This window comes from Rasamsonia byssochlamydoides (genome assembly GCF_041956645.1).
Source record: "Rasamsonia byssochlamydoides strain NRRL 3658 unplaced genomic scaffold VTN77scaffold_50, whole genome shotgun sequence".
In the NCBI taxonomy this organism is placed as follows: Eukaryota; Fungi; Ascomycota; class Eurotiomycetes; order Eurotiales; family Trichocomaceae; genus Rasamsonia; species Rasamsonia byssochlamydoides.
Window position 1 is genome coordinate 150,091 of NW_027192433.1, and position 20,651 is coordinate 170,741.

General features: G+C 50.8%; 9 protein-coding genes across 9 annotated transcripts; 4 read left to right on the plus strand and 5 right to left on the minus strand.

Moving 5' to 3' along the window:
- Positions 1–47: 47 nt before the first annotated feature.
- On the minus strand, positions 48–1,151 carry VTN77DRAFT_6647 (uncharacterized protein; the record flags this gene model as incomplete). The annotated part of the gene is made up of 1 exon (XM_069422948.1): positions 48–1,151. The coding sequence occupies one exon, from the start codon at positions 1,149–1,151 to the stop codon at positions 48–50; it is 1,104 nt and encodes a 367-aa protein (XP_069276095.1).
- Positions 1,152–2,088: 937 nt separating this feature from the next.
- Positions 2,089–4,458, plus strand: VTN77DRAFT_6648 (uncharacterized protein; the record flags this gene model as incomplete). The annotated part of the gene is made up of 5 exons (XM_069422949.1): positions 2,089–2,208; positions 2,294–3,223; positions 3,635–3,808; positions 3,883–4,202; positions 4,275–4,458. The coding sequence occupies 5 exons, from the start codon at positions 2,089–2,091 to the stop codon at positions 4,456–4,458; spliced, it is 1,728 nt and encodes a 575-aa protein (XP_069276096.1).
- Positions 4,459–5,405: 947 nt separating this feature from the next.
- Positions 5,406–5,930, plus strand: VTN77DRAFT_6649 (uncharacterized protein; the record flags this gene model as incomplete). Its single annotated transcript, XM_069422950.1, has 1 exon — positions 5,406–5,930. One exon carries the CDS (start codon positions 5,406–5,408, stop codon positions 5,928–5,930), a length of 525 nt encoding a protein of 174 aa, XP_069276097.1.
- A 477-nt stretch (positions 5,931–6,407) lies between these two features.
- Positions 6,408–6,817, plus strand: VTN77DRAFT_6650 (uncharacterized protein; the record flags this gene model as incomplete). Its single annotated transcript, XM_069422952.1, has 2 exons — positions 6,408–6,467; positions 6,512–6,817. The coding sequence occupies 2 exons, from the start codon at positions 6,408–6,410 to the stop codon at positions 6,815–6,817; spliced, it is 366 nt and encodes a 121-aa protein (XP_069276098.1).
- Positions 6,818–8,753: 1,936 nt separating this feature from the next.
- On the minus strand, positions 8,754–9,377 carry VTN77DRAFT_6651 (uncharacterized protein; the record flags this gene model as incomplete). Its single annotated transcript, XM_069422953.1, has 1 exon — positions 8,754–9,377. One exon carries the CDS (start codon positions 9,375–9,377, stop codon positions 8,754–8,756), a length of 624 nt encoding a protein of 207 aa, XP_069276099.1.
- Positions 9,378–10,846: 1,469 nt separating this feature from the next.
- Positions 10,847–15,337, minus strand: VTN77DRAFT_6652 (uncharacterized protein; the record flags this gene model as incomplete). The annotated part of the gene is made up of 4 exons (XM_069422954.1): positions 10,847–11,709; positions 11,758–12,453; positions 12,505–14,664; positions 14,719–15,337. 4 exons carry the CDS (start codon positions 15,335–15,337, stop codon positions 10,847–10,849), a joined length of 4,338 nt encoding a protein of 1,445 aa, XP_069276100.1.
- A 217-nt stretch (positions 15,338–15,554) lies between these two features.
- On the minus strand, positions 15,555–16,022 carry VTN77DRAFT_6653 (uncharacterized protein; the record flags this gene model as incomplete). The annotated part of the gene is made up of 2 exons (XM_069422955.1): positions 15,555–15,849; positions 15,925–16,022. The coding sequence occupies 2 exons, from the start codon at positions 16,020–16,022 to the stop codon at positions 15,555–15,557; spliced, it is 393 nt and encodes a 130-aa protein (XP_069276101.1).
- A 182-nt stretch (positions 16,023–16,204) lies between these two features.
- On the plus strand, positions 16,205–18,921 carry VTN77DRAFT_6654 (uncharacterized protein; the record flags this gene model as incomplete). The annotated part of the gene is made up of 12 exons (XM_069422956.1): positions 16,205–16,316; positions 16,399–16,436; positions 16,489–16,567; positions 16,623–16,789; positions 16,849–16,864; positions 16,917–17,135; positions 17,192–17,457; positions 17,507–17,521; positions 17,574–17,765; positions 17,817–18,286; positions 18,357–18,690; positions 18,742–18,921. The coding sequence occupies 12 exons, from the start codon at positions 16,205–16,207 to the stop codon at positions 18,919–18,921; spliced, it is 2,088 nt and encodes a 695-aa protein (XP_069276102.1).
- A 422-nt stretch (positions 18,922–19,343) lies between these two features.
- Positions 19,344–20,047, minus strand: VTN77DRAFT_6655 (uncharacterized protein; the record flags this gene model as incomplete). The annotated part of the gene is made up of 2 exons (XM_069422957.1): positions 19,344–19,917; positions 19,974–20,047. 2 exons carry the CDS (start codon positions 20,045–20,047, stop codon positions 19,344–19,346), a joined length of 648 nt encoding a protein of 215 aa, XP_069276103.1.
- Between the last annotated feature and the right edge of the window lie 604 nt (positions 20,048–20,651).

Genomic DNA, 20,651 nt, shown 5'->3' on the forward strand with positions numbered 1-20,651 from the left:
TTGTTGGACGACTATCGGACATGGATCTATCCATCAAGTTCGCCTTCTCAGCTTTTCGTTACTACCGCCTGCTTGGTCAGAACCATCTGCAGCAACGTAGCGTTCAGTTCGCACGGCACGCCAATTTCCCTCGCCCGTTTGACCAGGTAGCCATTGATGTACTCGATTTCTGTCTTCTTCCCCGCGCGGAGATCCTGACACATCGAGGAGATGTTCTGCTTCACCTGGTCCAGGTACGGCAGAATGCGATCTTCGAGTCGCTTGGTAGCGAACCTCTCCTGCGCGCCGGGTACGGATTGCAGTTCTGGTAGAGACCGGATGATGAGCGCTGTTTCCGCGAGAAGAGATCGGATCAGCGGCTGCATATGAGGGTGAACGAGAACATGGTTGGCCTCGTTCAAGATGGCAGTCAGCGGGTTGGCGATGGCGTTGGCGGTGAGCTTCTCCAGCTGTCGTTGCAGCAGCTCCGTGTATTCGACCTCCTTTGCGCCAAGGACTGGCGCCTGGGTGAGAGTGTCCATCAGGTATCGTGAGCTGTCGATGATTTCGTTGTCACTGTCGTCTCGCCGTGGGAGGACGCTCATCGGAATGTCGCCCAGAGCTGCATGCCGGACAACAAACGGCTCAATCATGAAAGCTCCAGGTAAGACAATTCCCTGCATGAATCGCGGCCGCGTATCAAGCGCCGGAAACAGTTTCTCAGCTGCCTCATCCGGACTCCCCATGCCGTTTTGCAGGAATAGGATCGTGCTGGCCGGACCGAGACGGTCTTTGATCGCGCGCAAGGCGCTGACCGTCTGTGGTGCTTTGACGGAGACGATCAGATGGCGGATAGCAGGATTTCCCTCCGCTGAATCGCTGTTCTTACTTCCGCCATTGCTATCGGGCTCAACAAGCTCGACGTCTATACCACTTCGTGGCTGCGAAGCACCGTCTTCGTACCGCAGCACATCGAGCTTCTCTCCTCGTTTTCTCCAGGCATCGAGGAGGCTCTTCCTATGAAGGAGCAACGTGATTCGCGGCCGAATCTGCTCCGGCAAACCGGCCAGTGTGTGCGCGACAAGGGCTCCGATATTGCCCGTTCCCAAGATATGAATTCTTCGAGACTCATCACTATTTTGTGAGGGTGCTGTAGTGGAATAATAGCTCATAGTTGCGACTCTGGCTCTGGCCTGGATACACGTGCTTGCAGCGCGTCGTGTGAACAAAGAAGAAAAACGTGCAGGTTGGATCATCTTTACTTGGCTTTTGCAACCATAGCAGACCTTATGTACTGTACAGAACCCCATGTACTGTAAATATAGTCGTTTCCTGTCCTCTCGGGGGGCGAGTAAAATAAAATGGAAGTCCGAGAGATGTCATCAAAAGGGCGTGTCGGTATCCGCATCACGTGATGATGCCAGGGTATCAACAGTTGGAACTGCCCCGCAGTAGTTGACTTATGCGACTGACTACGTACTATATCTCGTGGAGGTTCCTTGTGTCCCTGGGAGATTGGATCTCGTCCTTAACCTCAACATTGATAATAGGCGTTAATTCTCTATAATGCCCAGGGAAATGGAGAAAATGTTGCAGGAGAAAAGAAATGCGGGGTAAGGATGGTACATTACAGTACGTCGGTAATTTACCATTACCCGATTTGGCGACCGGGTAGCGTGCCGGTCGACTGTTGCCCTACGTAATCACAGCGCATTTCCTATTGCGGAAGGAGGAGATCCAGACATAGGGCTTAGGGCCTGGGGCTAGGGTTGGACTACCTAGCTGGATTCAGTGGGTTTGAACCGACGACGGAATGTCCCATGTTTTAGGGAAATGATATTTCCATAATTTCTTTATTTCGTGGCCCTTTCTCAGACGGAATTTAGGTCTGATCCCGGGTTCTTTTGATGGTTTCTGTCCTTACAATCTTCGGGTCTATCAAGCCAATGGTCATGGTCGTTCTGTACCATCCGCTGTACCCGAGTCATGCAGTTGGTTACACAACACTTTTAGTACCTCACAATAGAAAACAAGGAAGGTTCAATTAGCAGATTTTTGATCTTCTTTCCTCATTTTCTACTTGAAGGTATGTACAAGAGCAGTTGATCAATGGCCGGCATTGAACGCATCGACCTGCACACTCACGCGGTGACTCCGGGCTTCCGCGAATACTGCCAGGAGGCCCGACTCGCCGGAAAGGGGAAGCCAGACGGCATGCCTGCGATTCCAGTCAGTCAGCCTGGGGCAATACCCATCTTGCAAATCTCGTTTTCATGCTGATAAATACATATATTGAACTAACTATACGATACAGGAATGGTCCCCCCAAACCCACATCGCCCTAATGGATCGCCTCCACATCTCCCGATCCATCCTCAGCATCAGCTCTCCGGGGACGAATCTCAGCCCGGACAACGCCCACCAAGCGCGAGAACTCACCCGCAGGACCAACATCGAATTGGCAGACATCTGCAAGGCGTATCCGGAGCGATTCAACTTCTTTGCCTCGCTGCCTCTGCCAGACGTAGAGGGCTCTTTGGAAGAGATCGACTACGCGCTCGACCACCTGGGGGCCGTCGGCTTTCAGATCCTGACCAACGCGCACGGGGTCTATCCGGGGGATGCGCGACTGGATCCGGTGTTTGATCTGTTGAGTACGCGCAAGGCGGTTGTCTTTTTGCATCCGACGTCCTGTCATATTGTTAGGACTGGGGGAGTTGGCTCCGGGGAGTCTGGATCTGCGTCTGTGTCTGCTGCCACAGTTGTTGAGACTGTCAACCCCATTCCACACCATCCAGCGCCAATGCTGGAGTTCATGTTTGATACTACCCGGGCGATTAGCAATCTGCTGCTGTGTGGGACGGCCAAACGCTGTGCTGGAATTACATTTCTCGCCTGCCACTGCGGCGCTGTCCTGCCACCGGTGTTAGAACGCGTGGCGGCATTTTCGAGGATTCTGGGCAGTAGCAAAGCTTCGCTGACTGCAGATGAAGCAAAATCCATCTTGCGCTCCCGCTTCTACTTCGATCTGGCCGGGTTTCCGTTCCCAGACCAGATCCAGGGCCTGCTGAGACAGACGGACGCGTCGAGACTAGTCTATGGCAGCGACTATCCGTATACACCGGCTGGATTAGTGGAGGACCTGGCTAGGCGGATGGATGAGGAGGTGGACAGGTTGTTCAGGGAGGATGAACAGAAGCAGATCTATCATGGGAATGCGAGAAAGATACTGGAGGAAGCGGCAGTATGAGCTTGTAAACAGGGATCATTGGGCTTGCCCTGTTGATGTAGCAGACTGGTTCAGCAGCCTGCCTCATGGCTTAGTTAGGGCAGGGTTAGGGCAGGAGCTTGTATCTTCTCCTCCTATTTAGATCATTCTCTTGATCTATGAATCTAAACATTATGATAGTAGATTTTGTTTTTTTTTTTTTCCTTTCCCTCCATGGTCCTGTGATCCCTGCTGGTATAGTTAGAGTCCCTTTATAAGGAGTTAAGACAGTCTTATCTTTCTCGGAGCTGCAGTAATGAGATTTCATGGACGAAAAAACAATGATCAAGTAGAGAGCCCTTAGAAATATGCGCAACGTGTACTCCGTATGCGGTGATTTTTTTTTTCTCTTAGGGCACTTCTCATGAGCTAAAGTGTTCGTTTTAGGTGTCTCAAATGATCGGATACGACGATGTCTCTTCTCCCCACTCCTCACAGCCCCCAAAGCCACCGTTCTTCGGATCCACGGCGCCTTCTCCTCACGAAACGAGTGGGATCTCGTGGCTCCATTGTTGCTGGGACAGGGATATCATCTGCTGCTACCGGATCTACCATGACACGGTGAGGCAGCAGCTGCAGGAGCTGGCTTCTCCGTTCGCCAATCGTCAACCCTGCTGGCAGAACTGATCCGACAGAAGGCAATCAAAGGCAAAGCAAAGATCATCGGCCTCAGTCTGGGCGCCATCGTGGCGATCGACCTTGCGTCGCAGTTCCCGGATCGAGTCGACGAGGCCATCTTCGTGTCGAGGTATGAAATCTTCGCCAACCTGTCTGATTCCTACGCACCGTATGCTCTGTGGACGATGAATCAGATCGAAAGGCTCGTCCCACGCGCGATGGCGAAATGGCTTATGGATGGCGCCCATATCCGGGTCGCTTCTCAGCAGGAAGATGACAATAACCTGGCTTTTTTATGTCGGGATATCATCAAAGCCATCTCGACGAAGCATCACGAGTGATCGCCGTCCTGGACGGCACGAATCTTGATCATGGCCGCGGGCAAGAGGAGTCTCTTGATCCCGTCCAGCGATCATCCCCATGATACGAGGAAGTTGGCCCAGATCGGACGGATGCAGAATCCCAAGACGTTCGCGGTGATGCATCCGCTCATGCGCCATCAGGGGAATCGCCGGGATCAGAAGCTCTTTGCTGGGGCGGCGACGGCGTGGTTTGAGGTGAGGGAGTTGCCGGATGGGTTCCGGGAGTTGTGAGAATATGCGCATTAATCGGTTACAACTGACGAAGAACTTTGGAGCAGTTGAATTGCTTATATTGAAATCTACAACGGGTTTGCTAAGACCTGGATGTTCTGCATACTACCAGGTGGTGAACTATCCAAGAAAAAAAAAGCTGCTATACAATTCCTCATCTAAATGTCAATCCTGCCATCGCGAGGGGCCAACGCACATCTTCCTGCAACGGCTGCAGTAGGATTTTCCGGATAGCCCACAGGGCTTGAGGCACTTCTTGATTACATATTATTTCCCCGTCACATCTGCGCTCATAATGATACGCAGCTGCTTTTGTCCGAATGGGCCATCGATTTGATCCTCTTAGACGTCTTCAAGATGATTGCCATCCCGCAGATCAAGGGCTGTCCGCTAATTACTGGCGATATTGCAGTAAAAATGCGTGAAAGAGTGATTAATGCCATCTCTGCTCTGTTGGTAGTAAAGACGCGATTAATTACCTATTGCGGGCTCAGTAATCCGCAATTATCTAGGACCCAAATCAATCTGGACGAGGAATGCCTTTCCTCTCCAACATCATAATCCTGCTGCCTGGTGAGAGATTGGATGAGTTGGTTACTAATAATATCACCAACATGGTATTCACGATGCTTACTGGATAGAGTTACATCGGACACCACGCCGGAAAGCAAGTTAAGCTCGCCCAGCTCTTGAATATTATTGACTATCGTCGATCGAATATGCTGCATAAGCAAATGCGAAGAGCTGACCACGCTGGCTGCCTAATCTATGGGGCGCAGCTGTTGTTATAACGGATGCCAGCGTTCATCTAGCTCGGATTGGAATAATATTAATATTAATATCGCCTGGACATGTTGAGCAGTATTTAATCTTCATCACGACACTGGTCTTGACAAGACGCTCCTCAATCTGCTTCCTTCACATCTTTCCTCCCCGCAGCTACCACTATGGGCGAAATTATCCAAACCACCGTGAAGCGCGTCGCCGCCTACAAGAACCGAAAGCGCTCGCAAGACCAGCCTGCTGGGCCACTGCCGGCGGATGAATCTCATAAACAGAAAGAACACGATGAGGAGGTCGATGAAGAAGAAGACAACTCGGACGAGCGGGAGGATAGCTCCAGCTCGAGTCGCCGCGACCTAGTCCAGCTCGCAGATGCATTCGTGCGAGAACATCCTGGACCAGGAAATACATCTACAGAAAGCTCTCCACGAAGACTGCCGTGCCCAGTCGTCATTCCACAGCGGAGACCGAAAGATCGAGCCCGCGGATTCATGCGCGCCTATGCACCGGTTCTGGCTGATGTGGGAATCGACCAGCCGACCTTCCTCGACTTCCTCGACACCTTTGGCAAGGCTTGTCGTGCGTCGCCGTGGCTGCATACCATCAATCTCGCCTCCATCGGGACGCTGTTTCTGCCACGGCGACCTCGATTGCCGTGGGGATTGCCATCCAGATCGCGACGGAGGTAGCGATTGAGACGCATAGCCGGTATAGGTAAATTTATTTCTTTCCTCTGCAGCTTTTTGTCAGAAAATTTTCATTCACTTAAGAAGAGATTCCATGACATCTACTATTTAGCTGTTGGATCCTTTCTGTTGACACTCTGAGGGCTTGCTAATTTTACTCTCTCCAGGACAAACAAGTTCCTCGACAAGGTGAATCAAGAATTCTTCCGTCCACGCGGTCTCTACTGCCTGGCCATCACCTGGGACCCGGAGTCGGACAAGACCAGCGCGGCCTTCAACCTCGAATCGACCATCTCGAAGTCTATCCACAAGGGCGGACCCAGCATCCCGGGGAGGATCCAACACACCTTACGGGGCTCGAGTGGGACAATTGATGGTGCCAACTTTCCATTTTCTGAGATTGCGCCGCTCGTTTTTCCCGAGCCTGAGCCTGAGCCAGCGCAGACGGATTCCAATAATAAGAGGAAATGGAAGCAGAAGATGAAAGCGACGAAAGAGTTTGTCGATGATTATAGGGACCGCAGGACACAGGCTAGACTTGTACGTGTCCCAGCTTCCTCATTTGAGTTTGCTGACTCCGATAGGCGATAACCAGTCCAAATAACCCCCTACCTACAGGACCGACGCCGACTTTCGCGTCGCGATTCGCCGACCCCAGCCATCCGGCCAGCAGCGGGTCGTTGATTTCTCTGGTGACCGGTGGCCGTGTTGACTTGCCGCTGCCCATCATCGGAAGCGGAGGGGTCACGTCGGCAGACTGGAAAGAACAAAGAAGCGGACTCCTATCATCCCTGGCTGATGCAAAGTCTGAAAAGGGATCGAAAAAAGGAAGGGGGCATCCCACGCCTGGTAAAGGAGATATATGCCTTCTCCAAGGAGTACGGATTTGAAGTCGCCCCTCCTGGAGCAGTGGATCGACGTGACGGACAGGGACAGGGACAGTCTACTCCAGCAATACCTGCTACTATTCTGCACACAAAGCCTCCAAACCTCCGCCAGTTCCTCAAAAGGGTGAGTGCTTCGATATGACAACTACCTCAACGATGGTAATCGAACTAATGATGTTTGTCCCTTCCAGAACGTCCTATATCTAATGATCGTCAACATGCCGACGGACGAGGAAATGCAGCAGGCGCAGAGGGTGGTTGCAGATATGACTCAACCTACCATCTGAGGACGGGGACAAGGACAGGTGGCAGAGTGTATGAGTTGGGAGAGCAGTCACGATAGAGTAGAGTTCAGCAGACTGCGTCTGGTACACCATACATCATTCATTCAATCAATCATTCAACAAAATACATTTAGCTTATTTTTCTCGTTATTATTCTTGTTGCTACTATTATTGTATCATTAGCAGATTCCAGCATGGAGACCATCTCGAATTGATCAATGTAAAGTCCGGACTTCAAATGATCCTCCTGTATGCAATGTATGTATAGTACATGCATGTACTTACATGTACGACATGGATTATATCGCTTAACAAGTCTATCAAGCCAGTATTGAAAGACAGCAACAGGAAAGTCCTGTTCATATGAGCGAACAGTTATTCTTCGCTTGGAAGACATTCATACCGCGCTGGCCTACAGATGAGTTATAGTGACAGTTCACTCCATCAGCAGCCAGACGTCCTTTCCAAGCGTTTGCATTTCACCAGGATCAAGGGGAGTTTCATCCTTACTCCAAGCTAGCCTCAGCCATATCGATGCATAATCTCTCGTTCTTCATTCTTTGGAATTCACTTCACCAGAGGCAGGGAACTGGTTCAGCTCTCGCAGGATGCACTCCACCCACCAAGGACCACCTGTTCTTGGGATGAGGAAGGATATACATCAATCCACCTGTTGCCCTTCTGGTAGAATTGAAGGACTCACCAACACCACCAACAAGCTGATACCTCGTGTGCCCCGACTGGACCAGCTGATCCAACCATTGGCAGACAATACTCCCCTTCCGCACAGCCAGGGGCCAGCTCTCCGCACAGCCAGGGGCCAGCTCTTTGCACAGCCTTCCAGCTCGCCATTCAGCAGCACGCGCGGACCATCACTCCTGTACACAGTCACTATCTGGCCCTAGGGATTAACCTGCCTTAACTCGATGGCCATCGTGGTCGTCTCCCCTGTCCTGAATACCAGCATTCCCGTGGCCGGTGCAGGAGGCATCACAGAAAGGTAAGAAGCCAGACCGGTCGCAGCTCTCATATCAGACGCGTTTTGGCAGGTTGGAAAAACACACTTGGGGCATGGCCATGGTTGGTGTTCAGCAAGTGCATTCATTGAATGGAGTTCCCTGAGTTCTTCTCTTAGTCGGTATGGTCTAGTCTAACTCTAACATAACCCTAAGTCTCAGTGTGGCAAGCCACAACATTTCTAGACAGCGCGGCTCGATATGACTTTCCGTAACAGTGTACTGATTAGCCTATATGAGGGTGAAAGTTCCTTTTTGCATTGTTCCTCCTGACTCAGGCATATAAACCCTCCTTGTTAGGTTAGCTGGTCTTTTAGACGGACTGACGTGATGCGGTCCCTTCGCAATTTCATCCTCTAGTTCTATACTATATACTATAAAAGGTAGTAATTAAGCAGAAAAGCCCGAGGTGAATTAACCCATATATCAGAGAAGAATATCAAGTCTGATCTTATGATGTAGAAACAGCTCCATGTTTGTAGACTATGGTACTATTGGCTACTCCTTGGGTTTTATGCCTTGAATCATATAAAAGTGACCTCATTGTTAGCCAGCACAATCACCATCGGATTAACAATCATCCTACCCAACTATATAGACATACCCCAACAAAATATGATGACCTGTTAAATCTTCCACTCAGCTACTCTGCTGCTTGCCCTCCTTCCACCACGAGTCAGCAAGCGGATGCACCCCCGGACAAACAATATCCTTCCTCCTCTCAGCCTTCTCGTCATGATCCACATTAAACTCCGCATTCCTCCGCGCCAAAGCCTTATCCAGATCAATCTGGCTCGCTTGGGTCAGCGACCCCATCAGGGTCGGATATCCCAGCGGCAGGGCATCGCCGCGATCAACCTGCCAGAAATGCCAGGTCTTGCCGTACAGGCCGACGACTTCCTTCAGCGCCTCGGTCTCCGCCGCAGCCCACTTGTCCGGATCGCGCCCCTGGGGCCTGGGCAGGATCAGCATGCCGGACTTGACCTCAAACTCGTGCGAGTGCCACAGCTTCTTCTCCTCGTCTGGCAGGGTCTCGTAGACGTGGCGCGGGATCATGTACTCGACCCCGATCAGGCGGGCGTTTGGCCCGGGGGAGTCGTAGATGAGACATTGCCGGAGGTCTTTCCCCACGTGCGAGCAGTAGTGCGTCGCCTCGACGTAGCGAGTTATGTTGTGGCGCGCTTCGTCGGTGTAGATGTGCAGCGCGTGAAGGAACTCGCAGATGTTGTGGAGAGGCTTGAAGTCAGGGTTTGGGCCAGGCATGATGGTAGCAAGCAAGCAGGAACAGACTGGAGGAGAGTATACACCAAATAATTTTGCAGAAATATGAAGCTGTAGGGATAGCTGAACGCAATCCTGCAGTGGTACAGTAGCTGGATTCCAGCGGCTCATTTTCAGGGGATATTTATATCTTTCCTAGGACCGATTCATCATACGATGAGACATGAGACATGACTATCTTGACGTCAACTGCTCTGTCTCCATCGTCTGACCGGCCGAGAGAAGGACGCTAAATACTACTCAAGCATGAGAAATCAGGCCTACTATGGTTTTGTCCTCTATTCTATTCTGTCGTGGAGGAGCTAATTATCTCCCCGCCGAGACTGACTGTCGGTCGAGAAAGAAGACAGACGAGAGCAATCACTGTACGAAGATGATGTCACCATCAAGTGACACAGCACTTCGCTGAAGGATATAGAACATCATCATGGCCGTAGATAGTTACGAATATCAACTAACTTCTTGCCAGTATACTGCACGGCCCTGTTAGGATTAGCCATGCATTATTCTTGTCTATTGTTTAAGGTATCCTATATTGCCAGCAGAGAGTTCTCTTTACTCGGGGAATTCTCTGTGCCTCTCAGGGTTCTAGGGAGGTTTTCTATTATATATGCTCTACTGGAAATCTTGTTACTAAAGGTCTGGAGAGACCGACTCAGTGATAACCCCCCCCCCCCCCCCCCCCCTCCCCTTTATGGAATCTATCACAGTGGTTGAAATGCTTTCGGAAAAAGACCAGCCCTACTTTCCCTGACCCTTGGCCTGCTCGCCTCGATCGAAAGGCACGTTCGGATTCGTGCTGTTTCACCAGAAAGAAGAAATAGGTTTGTTCTTCTTTCCCTCTCACTCTGTCAAAGCATCTCCACGCTTCGCACGAGAGTAAGCGGAAATGCTACGTGTGATTTTCGGTCGATATATTCCACGCTTTCGGTCGAAGCCATCGGGGTTCAGTCGGGCTTCAGTCGGGCTTCAACGGGCTTCAACGCGTTTCATCCTCCTCTCGCCCGAGACGTGACCGTGGACTTGGTGAGATCAAAGAATCTTCATCGTCTCTCTGTCTTCCTATTATTGCATGGGAGTGAGCGTCTCTCGTGCCGGTTTTTTTTTTTTGGTTGTAATTCTAAATTCAGTGCTTGTGTTCCAAATATTAAGTGGCTAGCATACTGTCTGTAGAGCCTTTTTTTTTTAAAAAAAAAAAAAGGGAAAGAAAAAGAAGAAGAAAGAAAGAAAGCTATTACAACAGGAAAAAAATAGAAGTATTTCTATTCAATTGTATTACTTCATTGACCATATACCTAAGGACTGCTCTCTCTCTTCTCGATACTCAATATGACGTCACACCTTCGGGTCAACTCTAATCTAATTCTAACCTTCTATATATCCCTGCAACATCGTGTATATATTACCAACATTACCGTATCAAGATTAAGATTACGATTAAATAACCAATATCAATGCTTCCTCCAACTCCTCACCCGAAAAAGATAGTAAACCGCCACAGCAAACACGACATTAAACCCGATATACACCCAGACGAAGCCAAAGTTGCGCCATCGCTGATCGTACTCGATGTCCCGCGCTGCCAGAAACTGGTCCGCCACACGCAGGGTGCAGTAAGCGCAGTCGCGCGTCGCGTCCGGGTTCATGAGGTTACCTGCCGCGCCGGTCGCTGCGGCCGCGTCGAGGTACGGCTGCATGTACTGTCCGCAGGTCATATTTCCTGGAGGCTGGAACACGCTCAGCTCGTCTGGAGCGCAGTTCACGGGCCGACCGCTGATGCCTGCCGCGGCTATCGTGTTGACAATGTACGTCATTGGCGAGACGCGGTACATGAACGTCCAGAAGCCCGGTAGGGCGACGCGCGGCAGCATGACACCGTTGAAGATGAGTGTCAAGTAGAAGATCAACGTGGCAATCTGGCCCGCTGTCTCGGCGTCTGGTAAGGCAGCCACAACAGCGTGCGCGAAGGTCGACCCGAAAACAAAGAACTGGACCAGCAGGAGCAGGATCACCCCTTGGTTCTCAGAGCTCAGAATTCCAAAGACCGGATAGGTGAACGCGGCAAATACTACGATCCCCAACACGACCTGGAACGGGATCTCGACGAAGATGTTGGCGATGATGAACGCTGCCCAATGATACGTCTTGGAAGGCCGTTCGCGCACTTCATACAGGTCGCGCTGGAAAATGAACTGCGGCATGATCTGCTGCACCAGGGCGGCGAAGATAGCGGTGATCATGAATATGGCGAAGATGAGAGATTGCAGACCCTGCATCGACGTGCCGGGAATGTAGAACGAGAAACCAACAAACACTATGATCATTAGCGTTTTGCGTATCACGACTCTGGCAGATGACTTACGTGCTGATGCTATACCCAAAACAAACTTCCCGTAGATATAGCTCGGGGTGCGCCAATACTGCTGGAAAACTCGGATCACGACCGCAATCAGCTGATTCCAGAAAGGCATCGCGAACTCCGTGTCAGCTTCCTGGATGGTGGTTTGGGTTGGAGCCTTTTCATTCTTCAACGTCTCGTGAAGACGATCCAGGTCAGTTTCAACTTGTTTGGCCTCTGGGCTCGCGCGCCACAATGCTGGCCAGTCCTGAGATGATTGTCCAGATGCTCCGGCACCGGCAAGTTCAAGGATATACTCGGCCGGATTCTCGTGCTCCTCGCACTTGCGGGCGCCCTGCCTTTCGAAGTAGTCCAATAGGGTCCGGGAATTCGGGCCAATATCACCGAAATACACCATGCGCCCACCTTTGGCGAGGAACAATAAACGATCGAATTGTTGGAAAAGCATAGCTGACGGCTGGTGGATCGTGCACAAGATCGCCTGGCCGCTGTCTGCCAGCTTGCGTAGGAAAGCCACAATAGTCCAGGAGGACTGGCTATCAAGGCCAGACGTTGGCTCATCCAGGAACAGAAGAAGAGCCGGCTTCGCAGCCAGTTCGACGCCGATTGTGAGCAGCTTTCGCTGTTCTACATTCAGCCCTTCGCCGGGAACACCGACGACCGCTTCAGCAAAGTCCTCCATGTTAAGCATGCGAATGACTGTACAGTAAAGTTAGCAACGAAGAACAGTTTTTCAACAGGCGTACGCACCATCCTCGACGAAATCATATTTCTCCTTCATAGGAACAGACTTTGGCTGCCGCAAAAGCGCAGAGAAACGCAAAGCCTCTCGAACAGTTGATGTGTGGAGATGAAGATCCTGCTGCTGCACATAGCCTGTCTTCCGCTGGAAGCTTGCGTCCAATGGGGCACCATTTACAAGCATATCCCCGGTTATGACGCCAACAGAGACCCTCTGCGCAAGAACGTTCAGCAGTGTGGTTTTGCCTGCACCGGAAACCCCCATCAATGCCGTCAAGGTGCCAGGTTTGACCCATCCGCTGACACCATCCAGCAGTCGCCTGGTCTCTCCCTTGATCTGGATATCGTAGCACACGTTTCGCCATGTGAAAACATCCTTTTGCTCCGGCAAGGTAATATCTTGACCTTCCCGAGTATCTCCTGCATCCTTCACGAGCTTCTTCGAGCCACTCTCGCGAACCCCCTTTAGCACAGCCTTCGGAACATGGCCAAAGCGATAGACCAATGCCTCTGCCGTCGACGAGCTGGAAGAGTTGAGCTCCGTCGTTACCAGGTAGAGAACCATGAAGAAGATGGTAAAGGCACAGAGAATTCCAAAGTTGCGCCACAGATGGGAGTATCGATAGCCGTAACTGACATCCAGGTATTTGTCTCCATTCACGAACAGTTGGCCGGCTACGGCACCTTTCTCACCGCAGATGAAATTCTCGCTCGACCCTGTCGAGAAACCCGGATATGCAGGGATGACGTCTGAACAGGGAAAGTCGCGTCCGTGAAACTCGTTGACGATCAGACTCTCGTAGGCATATGCGAGTGGGTTGATCCAGAATAACCATCCAAACCAGGGATGCATGTTGGGCCGGGGAATGACAAATCCGGTGTAAATGACAACCGCAAGCAGGATAACACCCGCCATTGCCAGCGCTTGAGGAATCGTCTTCGTTGCCGCTGCGATAGTCCTGAAGATCTGGCTCATGCAGAGAAGGGACATGAACGCAAACAGGAAGAAGACGAAGAAAGGTCCCGCCTCATATCGTAGGCTGGCAAGGAAATAAAGGATGACATTGAAGATGATCCCGGAGAGCAGTTTGATAGGGATGTCGCTCACGATGCCAGCCAAGGCTTCGGCAAAAGGATGATAGAACGCGTAGGAGGCATGCTTCTCCACGATTGGCCGCTGGCTGTAGAGAGCGTTAATCTCTGACACGGTCAAGAGGGAGTTTAGCAGGATCGCGAAGAAGAGCGCTGAACTCTTTGCAAAGAACGATTGAGTGCCGAATGGAGTCCCGTAGAACAGTGATCCGATGATCAATGACATGACGACTTGGCCGCCGATGGTGGTCAACGTGGACACCTTGTCATTCCATATCCGCTGATACGCCCTCACAGTGCAGAGCTTGACTTGCATCGGAATACTGATCACATAGGGGGAATGAGGACGAGTATGCTTGGCCTGCCTTTGCCGATGGCTCTCGCTGAATGCACTAGCCGTGTGACCGTTCTTCAGAAGATCTTGTTCCAGTTGATGGATCTCGCTCTGGAGCTGCTTGTAATCGGCACTGTCCGTCCAGTACCGTTCGAACTCTTCAGCGGTGCGTGGCACAGAATTCTCAAAGCCGGGTTTCGTCTGTCGTTCGCTCGGGTTCGTTAAACTGGTCAGAAAATCGGCTGTGGTCTGTCTGGGCGGGCAGTGCCAACCCATCTCTTCAAAATACTGTTTCGCGCGCAGAGTCGAGCCGAAGAATATTTCACGGCCTTCGTATAGGACAATGACTTTGTGAAAGAGGTCATACACGTTTTGCGACGCTTGGTAAAGAGCCACCAGATGAGTGCTCTCGAAGATTTGGGAACTCAGTCGCAAAGCCTTGACGAATTCGAGGGCAGACGCTGAATCCAATCCGCGTGTCGCATTGTCCCAGCAGCATAGTGGCGATCCCGCCAGAGCCATTTCAGCGATTGACACTCTTTTCCTTTCACCACCACTAACGCCCCTGACGAAATCAGAGCCGACCTTTGTGTTGACCGTGTGGGAGAGCCCAAACACGGCCATCACGACGTTGCGGACATGCTCGATATATTCTTTGCGTGTCTGTCCGGGGACCCGGCTCCGCGGTGCTCGCGCTGCAGCTGCGAAGGTGAGTGTCTCGCCGACGGTTAAATGTGGAAAGTCTGTTCAATGTGAGCGCCACAAGCAACGCTGTCATGGTTCTCCGATCTACTCACGTTTCTCAACTTCCTGATTGTACAGAATTTCGCCGCGAAACTCACGAACCATCGTCTTCTGGGGAATACCATCATAGTGTATGTCCGATGATGGGTCGACCGTCAGGCCTGCAGTGTCGGCAGATATTGACTTGAGAAACGTAGAGCACCCAGCCCCGGGGCGTCCCAAGACCAACAACATCTCACCACGCTTGACGTAGCCATCGAAATTGTGCAAGATTGTCTTATGAGACTTGTGACTGGATATCAGACTTCTCAGACGGAAAGGTGCTGTCAGAACTGAGTATACCGTTTGCTGGACCTGAATTTCGGCCCCTGAGCCATGGACCGAAAGATTCTTGAAGATGACGCCCGTTTTTCGTGGCTGGAGGCCTCCAGTTTCATATTTCTGCACTTGAGATAGCATCCATTTGTACAGATCAAAATTCTTGCTGGTAGGATCGAGATGGGAAGGATCAGGAGTAGCCGCTTTGCCCAGGACTTGAGCAGATCGAATTGACTGATGGGTAGCAATGTGTGTCAATTGCTGGCGTTCCTGCTCAGACCAGATAGGATCAATATCCCCCGGTCTCTCCTCCGCCGTTTTCGTATCCTCCGACGTTGCCGAGGACTCTGACATGATGTATGCAGATTGACAATTCTCTGGACGATTCAGATAAGATATTCGCAACACAAGAGCGTAGAGAGCATGTTTGACAGACTCTGAGGATCTCAGAGAGTTCCAATCTCAGTTTCACATGGTGATCAAATTTATATACTCAGTTGCGCAGTCTCAGTAACGATATACTCCGTACTCTCGTGCTGTTTGTACGGAGCTCGGGGTTTGGAACATTGCCCTAGTTAGACAGGATATCCACAGGTACAAAGTTCGCGCCAATATGGAAACCAAAGATCAATCCACAATTTTCCACATAGGGAAAACAGGACACCGCTAATTTGGTTATCGCTATCGGCATCCTCGGTTCTGAACCAGATTCTAGCGTGGTCGGAAAGCCGGTTGACGCGTAGATCGGGCCGCATGTTCGTGCTCGGCATTCGGAATTCAGGATGGATGCCTCAAAAATAGGCAAGGGATCGGGATGGCCCACTGCCTCGGCTGAAAGACATAGATAAGGCATATCGACTTCGCAGCTAGACTCGCAGTCATCATCAGTATAGGATTGATCTGCAGGATAACAGTGTCTTTAACACGATTGAAGTTCTTACTCTCCGTCCATCAAGATCGTCTGGTGATCCACATTGTGGGCATGATTACCGATGAGAAACGTGTATGTCTTCACAGTGAAGAGAGATGTAGAGATCATCTAGAGAAGTCCAATCTGTAATCATCATCGATCAACATCGACAATCACATGTGATTCTGATTAGTAATGCCAATGTTGCGGCTGATATCAATCTCCGACAGCCGAGTCACCTGATCACGCATTAGAGGGCCTCGGGCTCTCCACTTCGCTTCTCGGATACCTCGCTCTCGGTGCATCCATCAATGGTGCCTGATCTGATAAGGTATTCGACAATGACAGACACGACGGTGGTGCTGCGCCCGAGGATTTCCAAGTCGTGCGATCAGTGCAAAGCTCGCAAAGTGCGATGCATCCGTAGGTACCCGGTTGCTATACCTCTCTATACCCCATACTCTTGTGGTAGCACGAAGCACGACCATATTAACATCCTGTCAAGGAGATCAAGCCGACTCACGGAGCTGTACGAATTGTATTGTAAGAGCCTCATTCAGCTAGCACGTTTACTTTGGCTGATCCTCCATCGCAGAAGCGCAGACAAGAATGTCACTTCAGCCACACGAAGCGACGACTGAGACAGTCGGAGTCAAGCGTGTCTCCCAGTCACGGTATCACATATTTTGCCCCCAGTTTCTCAACTGATTAATTCTCATCACGTCGCAGATCATGCTTCAGCGCCATTTGCTATTACACCCACATCGGGCGATGCTAGCTCGGGAGAACCACGGTCTCATTTGGACCGTCACCCAAGGTTGTATTTGGATTATCTCCTGGAGAACAGACATGCTGGAGGAATCGGGGCAATGAGAAATGAGTCCTGCATCTTCAAGGTGAGACGTTGGCAAGAAGATTGAAATGGAACGGCCAGCTGACAGGTCACCAATTGTAGGCTCCTGAACATTATGGTAGTCTCAGCAGACGGATTCCAGGAATATGCAAATGCTGATATTCTTCAAGTGGCAAGTTCGAATCTGGCCTTCTTCTCGGAGACCCGGATCCGCTCAGTATCGGAGCGCCTGGGGCATAACAAGCTCCGTGATCTCATCGAGACGATCGGGACGGTCATCAATGCACGGTTGAATCGCGGCACCAAATCATCCGGTGCGACAATCAAATTTAAAGGGCCGTCAAATCCTGAACAGGTACCGCCCGACGCTGCATCAGCTTACATAGCAGGTGATGCTCCCGTGATCTTCCCCATTCATCTCGTTGGCCGTTCTGACACGCAGCAGCCTACTTTGACCAGGTCCATCCTATGTACCCATTTCTGGATCGCAAGGAGTTTGAGGCAAAAGCGTTCAGTTCTCAATTACTGGAGTATCTGTCGAGCAGTCCGCCTTTTTCGGCTCTGTATCACACCGTCCTGGCGCTCGGATGCCAATATACGGAAGGCGGATCTTTTGATCCGGGAAAAGGAAAAGCATGGAAATTGTTTGAAGTCGCCCTTGGACTGTTTTCCGATCTCCTCATTCCCAAGGAGGCTTTAATCAATGTGCAAGTAAGCGTGCTGCCACCTGAAACCTTTGCATCTGTCTAATGAGTAACAGGCTATCACTGCTATGGTATGCAAGAGGTTTCGCGACATGTTTGTTGAAAGCACTGACGTGGGGCTAGTCGATCTTTACTCTGAATCTGTCTTGTATTCAGATTGAAGAGACGTTGATTTCTGAAGCGGCAAGAATGGCCCAATCTCTGGGTTATAACAGGGCCATCAGTATGAGTGAAAATGAAGAGGCGTGTCACAGAACGTTCTGGGTTATATACACCCTGGAGAAGACGACATGCTTTTTCACTGGCAGAACATCAGTAAGTGGCTGCCGCCGGCAATCTGCTCAGTCCTTTTACTCATCAATCCAGGACTTGATGGATTCCGACGTGGGATGCCCCGTTCCAGTAATCCCCGAGGCAGTTTTCGGGGGCTTCGATTGGTTTCTGTCGTCCGCTCGCTTTAGTCGGCTGGTGTCTCGCGCATACGAAATGCTATTCTCCGTCAGTGCCAGAATGAAGACACCGGATCAATACTTTGCGGCCATTGATAGAATCGAAGACGACCTCGAACAGTGGAGAAACTCCATTCCTAGGGAGTTCCGACCAGGAGAGCCGTTTCGTCCTCAGCACTGCAAAACGCCATGTGCCATATTGATCACGCTGCGGTCACATTTTTTCTATTACGGTACCATAATTGCTCTGTGTCGAGTGACGCTGCATGTCGGTGCTGGAACGCCATCTCGCCGTCTAGAAGAAGCCAAAAAACGACTGATGCTTACAGCGCGTCACGTGGTTGAAAATACACGTTACATTGACGCGGAGCCATACACTCCGATCTGGTAAGAATTAATATATTTGCTTAGCCATCCGTGCTGTCTACCCCGCATCGCTGATTTGAAATCTAAACAGGATGCTGGGCGTCATCCCCTTGTCCGCCTTATTTATTCTGTTTGATTTTGTCGTCCACAATCCATCCCATCCAGAGACCAGCACCAATCTGGCGCTTTTGGACGTGGCCGCTGGTTATTTCAGTCGCCTGGAGTATGCGACAGGAGGGTCCCTGCCAAGCTCTCTACTGTCGGACTTTGCCCACATTGCGCGACAGTTTATTCGCGATGTGCAATCTGGTAAGAGGGCCTCCACCGGCGATGCTCCCAGCGGCGCGCCGTACAACAATACCAAAGGCTTCGATCGTCTGCCCGAGGCTCAACAAGATGTGGGATACTTCCCCGCTCAGATGGGAGTAAGTATTTGCAATTTCTCCTCGTAGTCTTCTGCACTGACATGCTTTTAGCCAAGCCAACACATGCCCATGCAGAGCCAGATGAGCAATGGAGTTGCAACCCCGTTCACGGAACAGCTCTTCTACCCCACGACTGACTTGCAGCCTCTGATCGGCGGCGAAATACCGGCTGGATTCGACATCACCAATCTCTTCGATTCTGTGATTCCCGATTTCATGGGTCCGCTGTAGCTGTCGCACATATACCCTGTCATGATTTCGGCCTTGTTCACAGTTCGCGTTATGAGTAATTTAATATGGTAGGCATGGCGGTCTGGAGTTTTGACAGAAATATAAGGAGTTGGGATGCCAAACATGTTGTTATGCTTGGATAGGCACAGCTGGACCGTCAAGTCTTTTGGAACTGAAATTCATAGCAGTGAAAGAAACCATGGATTCAAGAACGCTGACACTAACTAGCAAGCCAAGGACAAATGAAAATTGTAAAGTCATTTCCCCGGAACCCAACAATGGAAACAAATGTCATATTACCCCACACGAAACAGAATCACTGATCCTCCCAGTTATCAGGCCAGTCGATATACGGATTGCCAATCATGCCTTGAACCGCATGATAGTCATCAGGGAACGAGGGACCGCCTTCCAGGAAAATGTCAGTACCGCTGTCCATCGCAACAGCGTCTCGGTTGCGCTGTCTCACCCCAACCTGGTACCCATCTCTTTGCCCTCGCAGCAAGGTACAGAGGATAGTCATCAACAGACACGGGACCACCCTCCAAGGAAATATCAGCAGCGCCGTCCATCGCGACGACATCTCTGTTGCGCCGTCTCATCCCAAGGTGATACCCATCCCTATCCCGACCAGCAACGTACCGGTCCAGCGGAAGCATGCCTTCCGAGTTGGTGCACATCTCGTCGACCACGTGCTCGGGCAGATGCGACTCCGCATTCAGACTCCGCATCGCAGACATGGTCTGTGCAGAGCGATCCTGACGCATCTGCTGCGCGGAGTCTGGATTACCCCAGAGACGCTGCATGTGATGTTGGTGCTGAACAAGATGGCGCTGCGTCAATGCTGGAGAGGTCCGACGGTCAGCGGAGGCTTGCTGGGGGTTGTCTGCGTGGGCGAGTGGTGGAGGATAAGATAAGTTGGAGCGGTGGGATGCCGTGGATCCAGCGACGGCCCTGTTCGTGCCGTTTGTCAAGAATAGCGATTCATTTTCCGCTCTAACGGGTGTTAGCACCAGACAAGAGACGGTGTGAAGTTCCCAGACCAGACATACGGCTCATTGATTGCGACTGCTCTTTCCACCCTGCGAGAAACCCGAGTCCTTCGGTGATGTCGGTGCGAATCCATAGCTCGAGAAAAGATGATCTCCTTCTCAACTCTTTGAAGGGCGGGATGAGCAAGCAACAAATCCCAGTGAAGTGAAGTAGTGGACTTGAGGTCACACTCTTCACTTGAAAGGAAAAGAGCAGAACAATATGTCTTGATGTTTCTCTGTCTTTCTTTCTTTTCGAGAAAAGGATGATCTCTTTCCTTCCGGACTCGTTGAAGTCGGGGACAGACAAGCAAGAAAGTGAAGTGAAGTCAAGTGGTGGACTTGCAGGTCAGACTCTGACAGGAGACAGTTCTCGAAGGATATAACAATGTGAAGGAAGATGGATAGATACAAAGGTAACAAGAACAAATGCAAGATGTGATATATTATCGAAAAGAGTCTTTTCTATCTCTCCGTCTGTCTGTCTGTCTTCTTTTTGCTCTAGTGGTTTTTCTGTCTCCTTGTATCCAACCCCAGGATTTTCGGGGTGTATCCGAAACTTATATATGCATAATTACATAATGACAGGAGAGCACCCAGTTCGCGAACGTTACTTATATCTTGAAGTAGGCAGCCAGCTCTTATTTGCGTTGCTGCTCATGCGCGTAAGGGCACATAGAAGGCATCACCACGGATAGC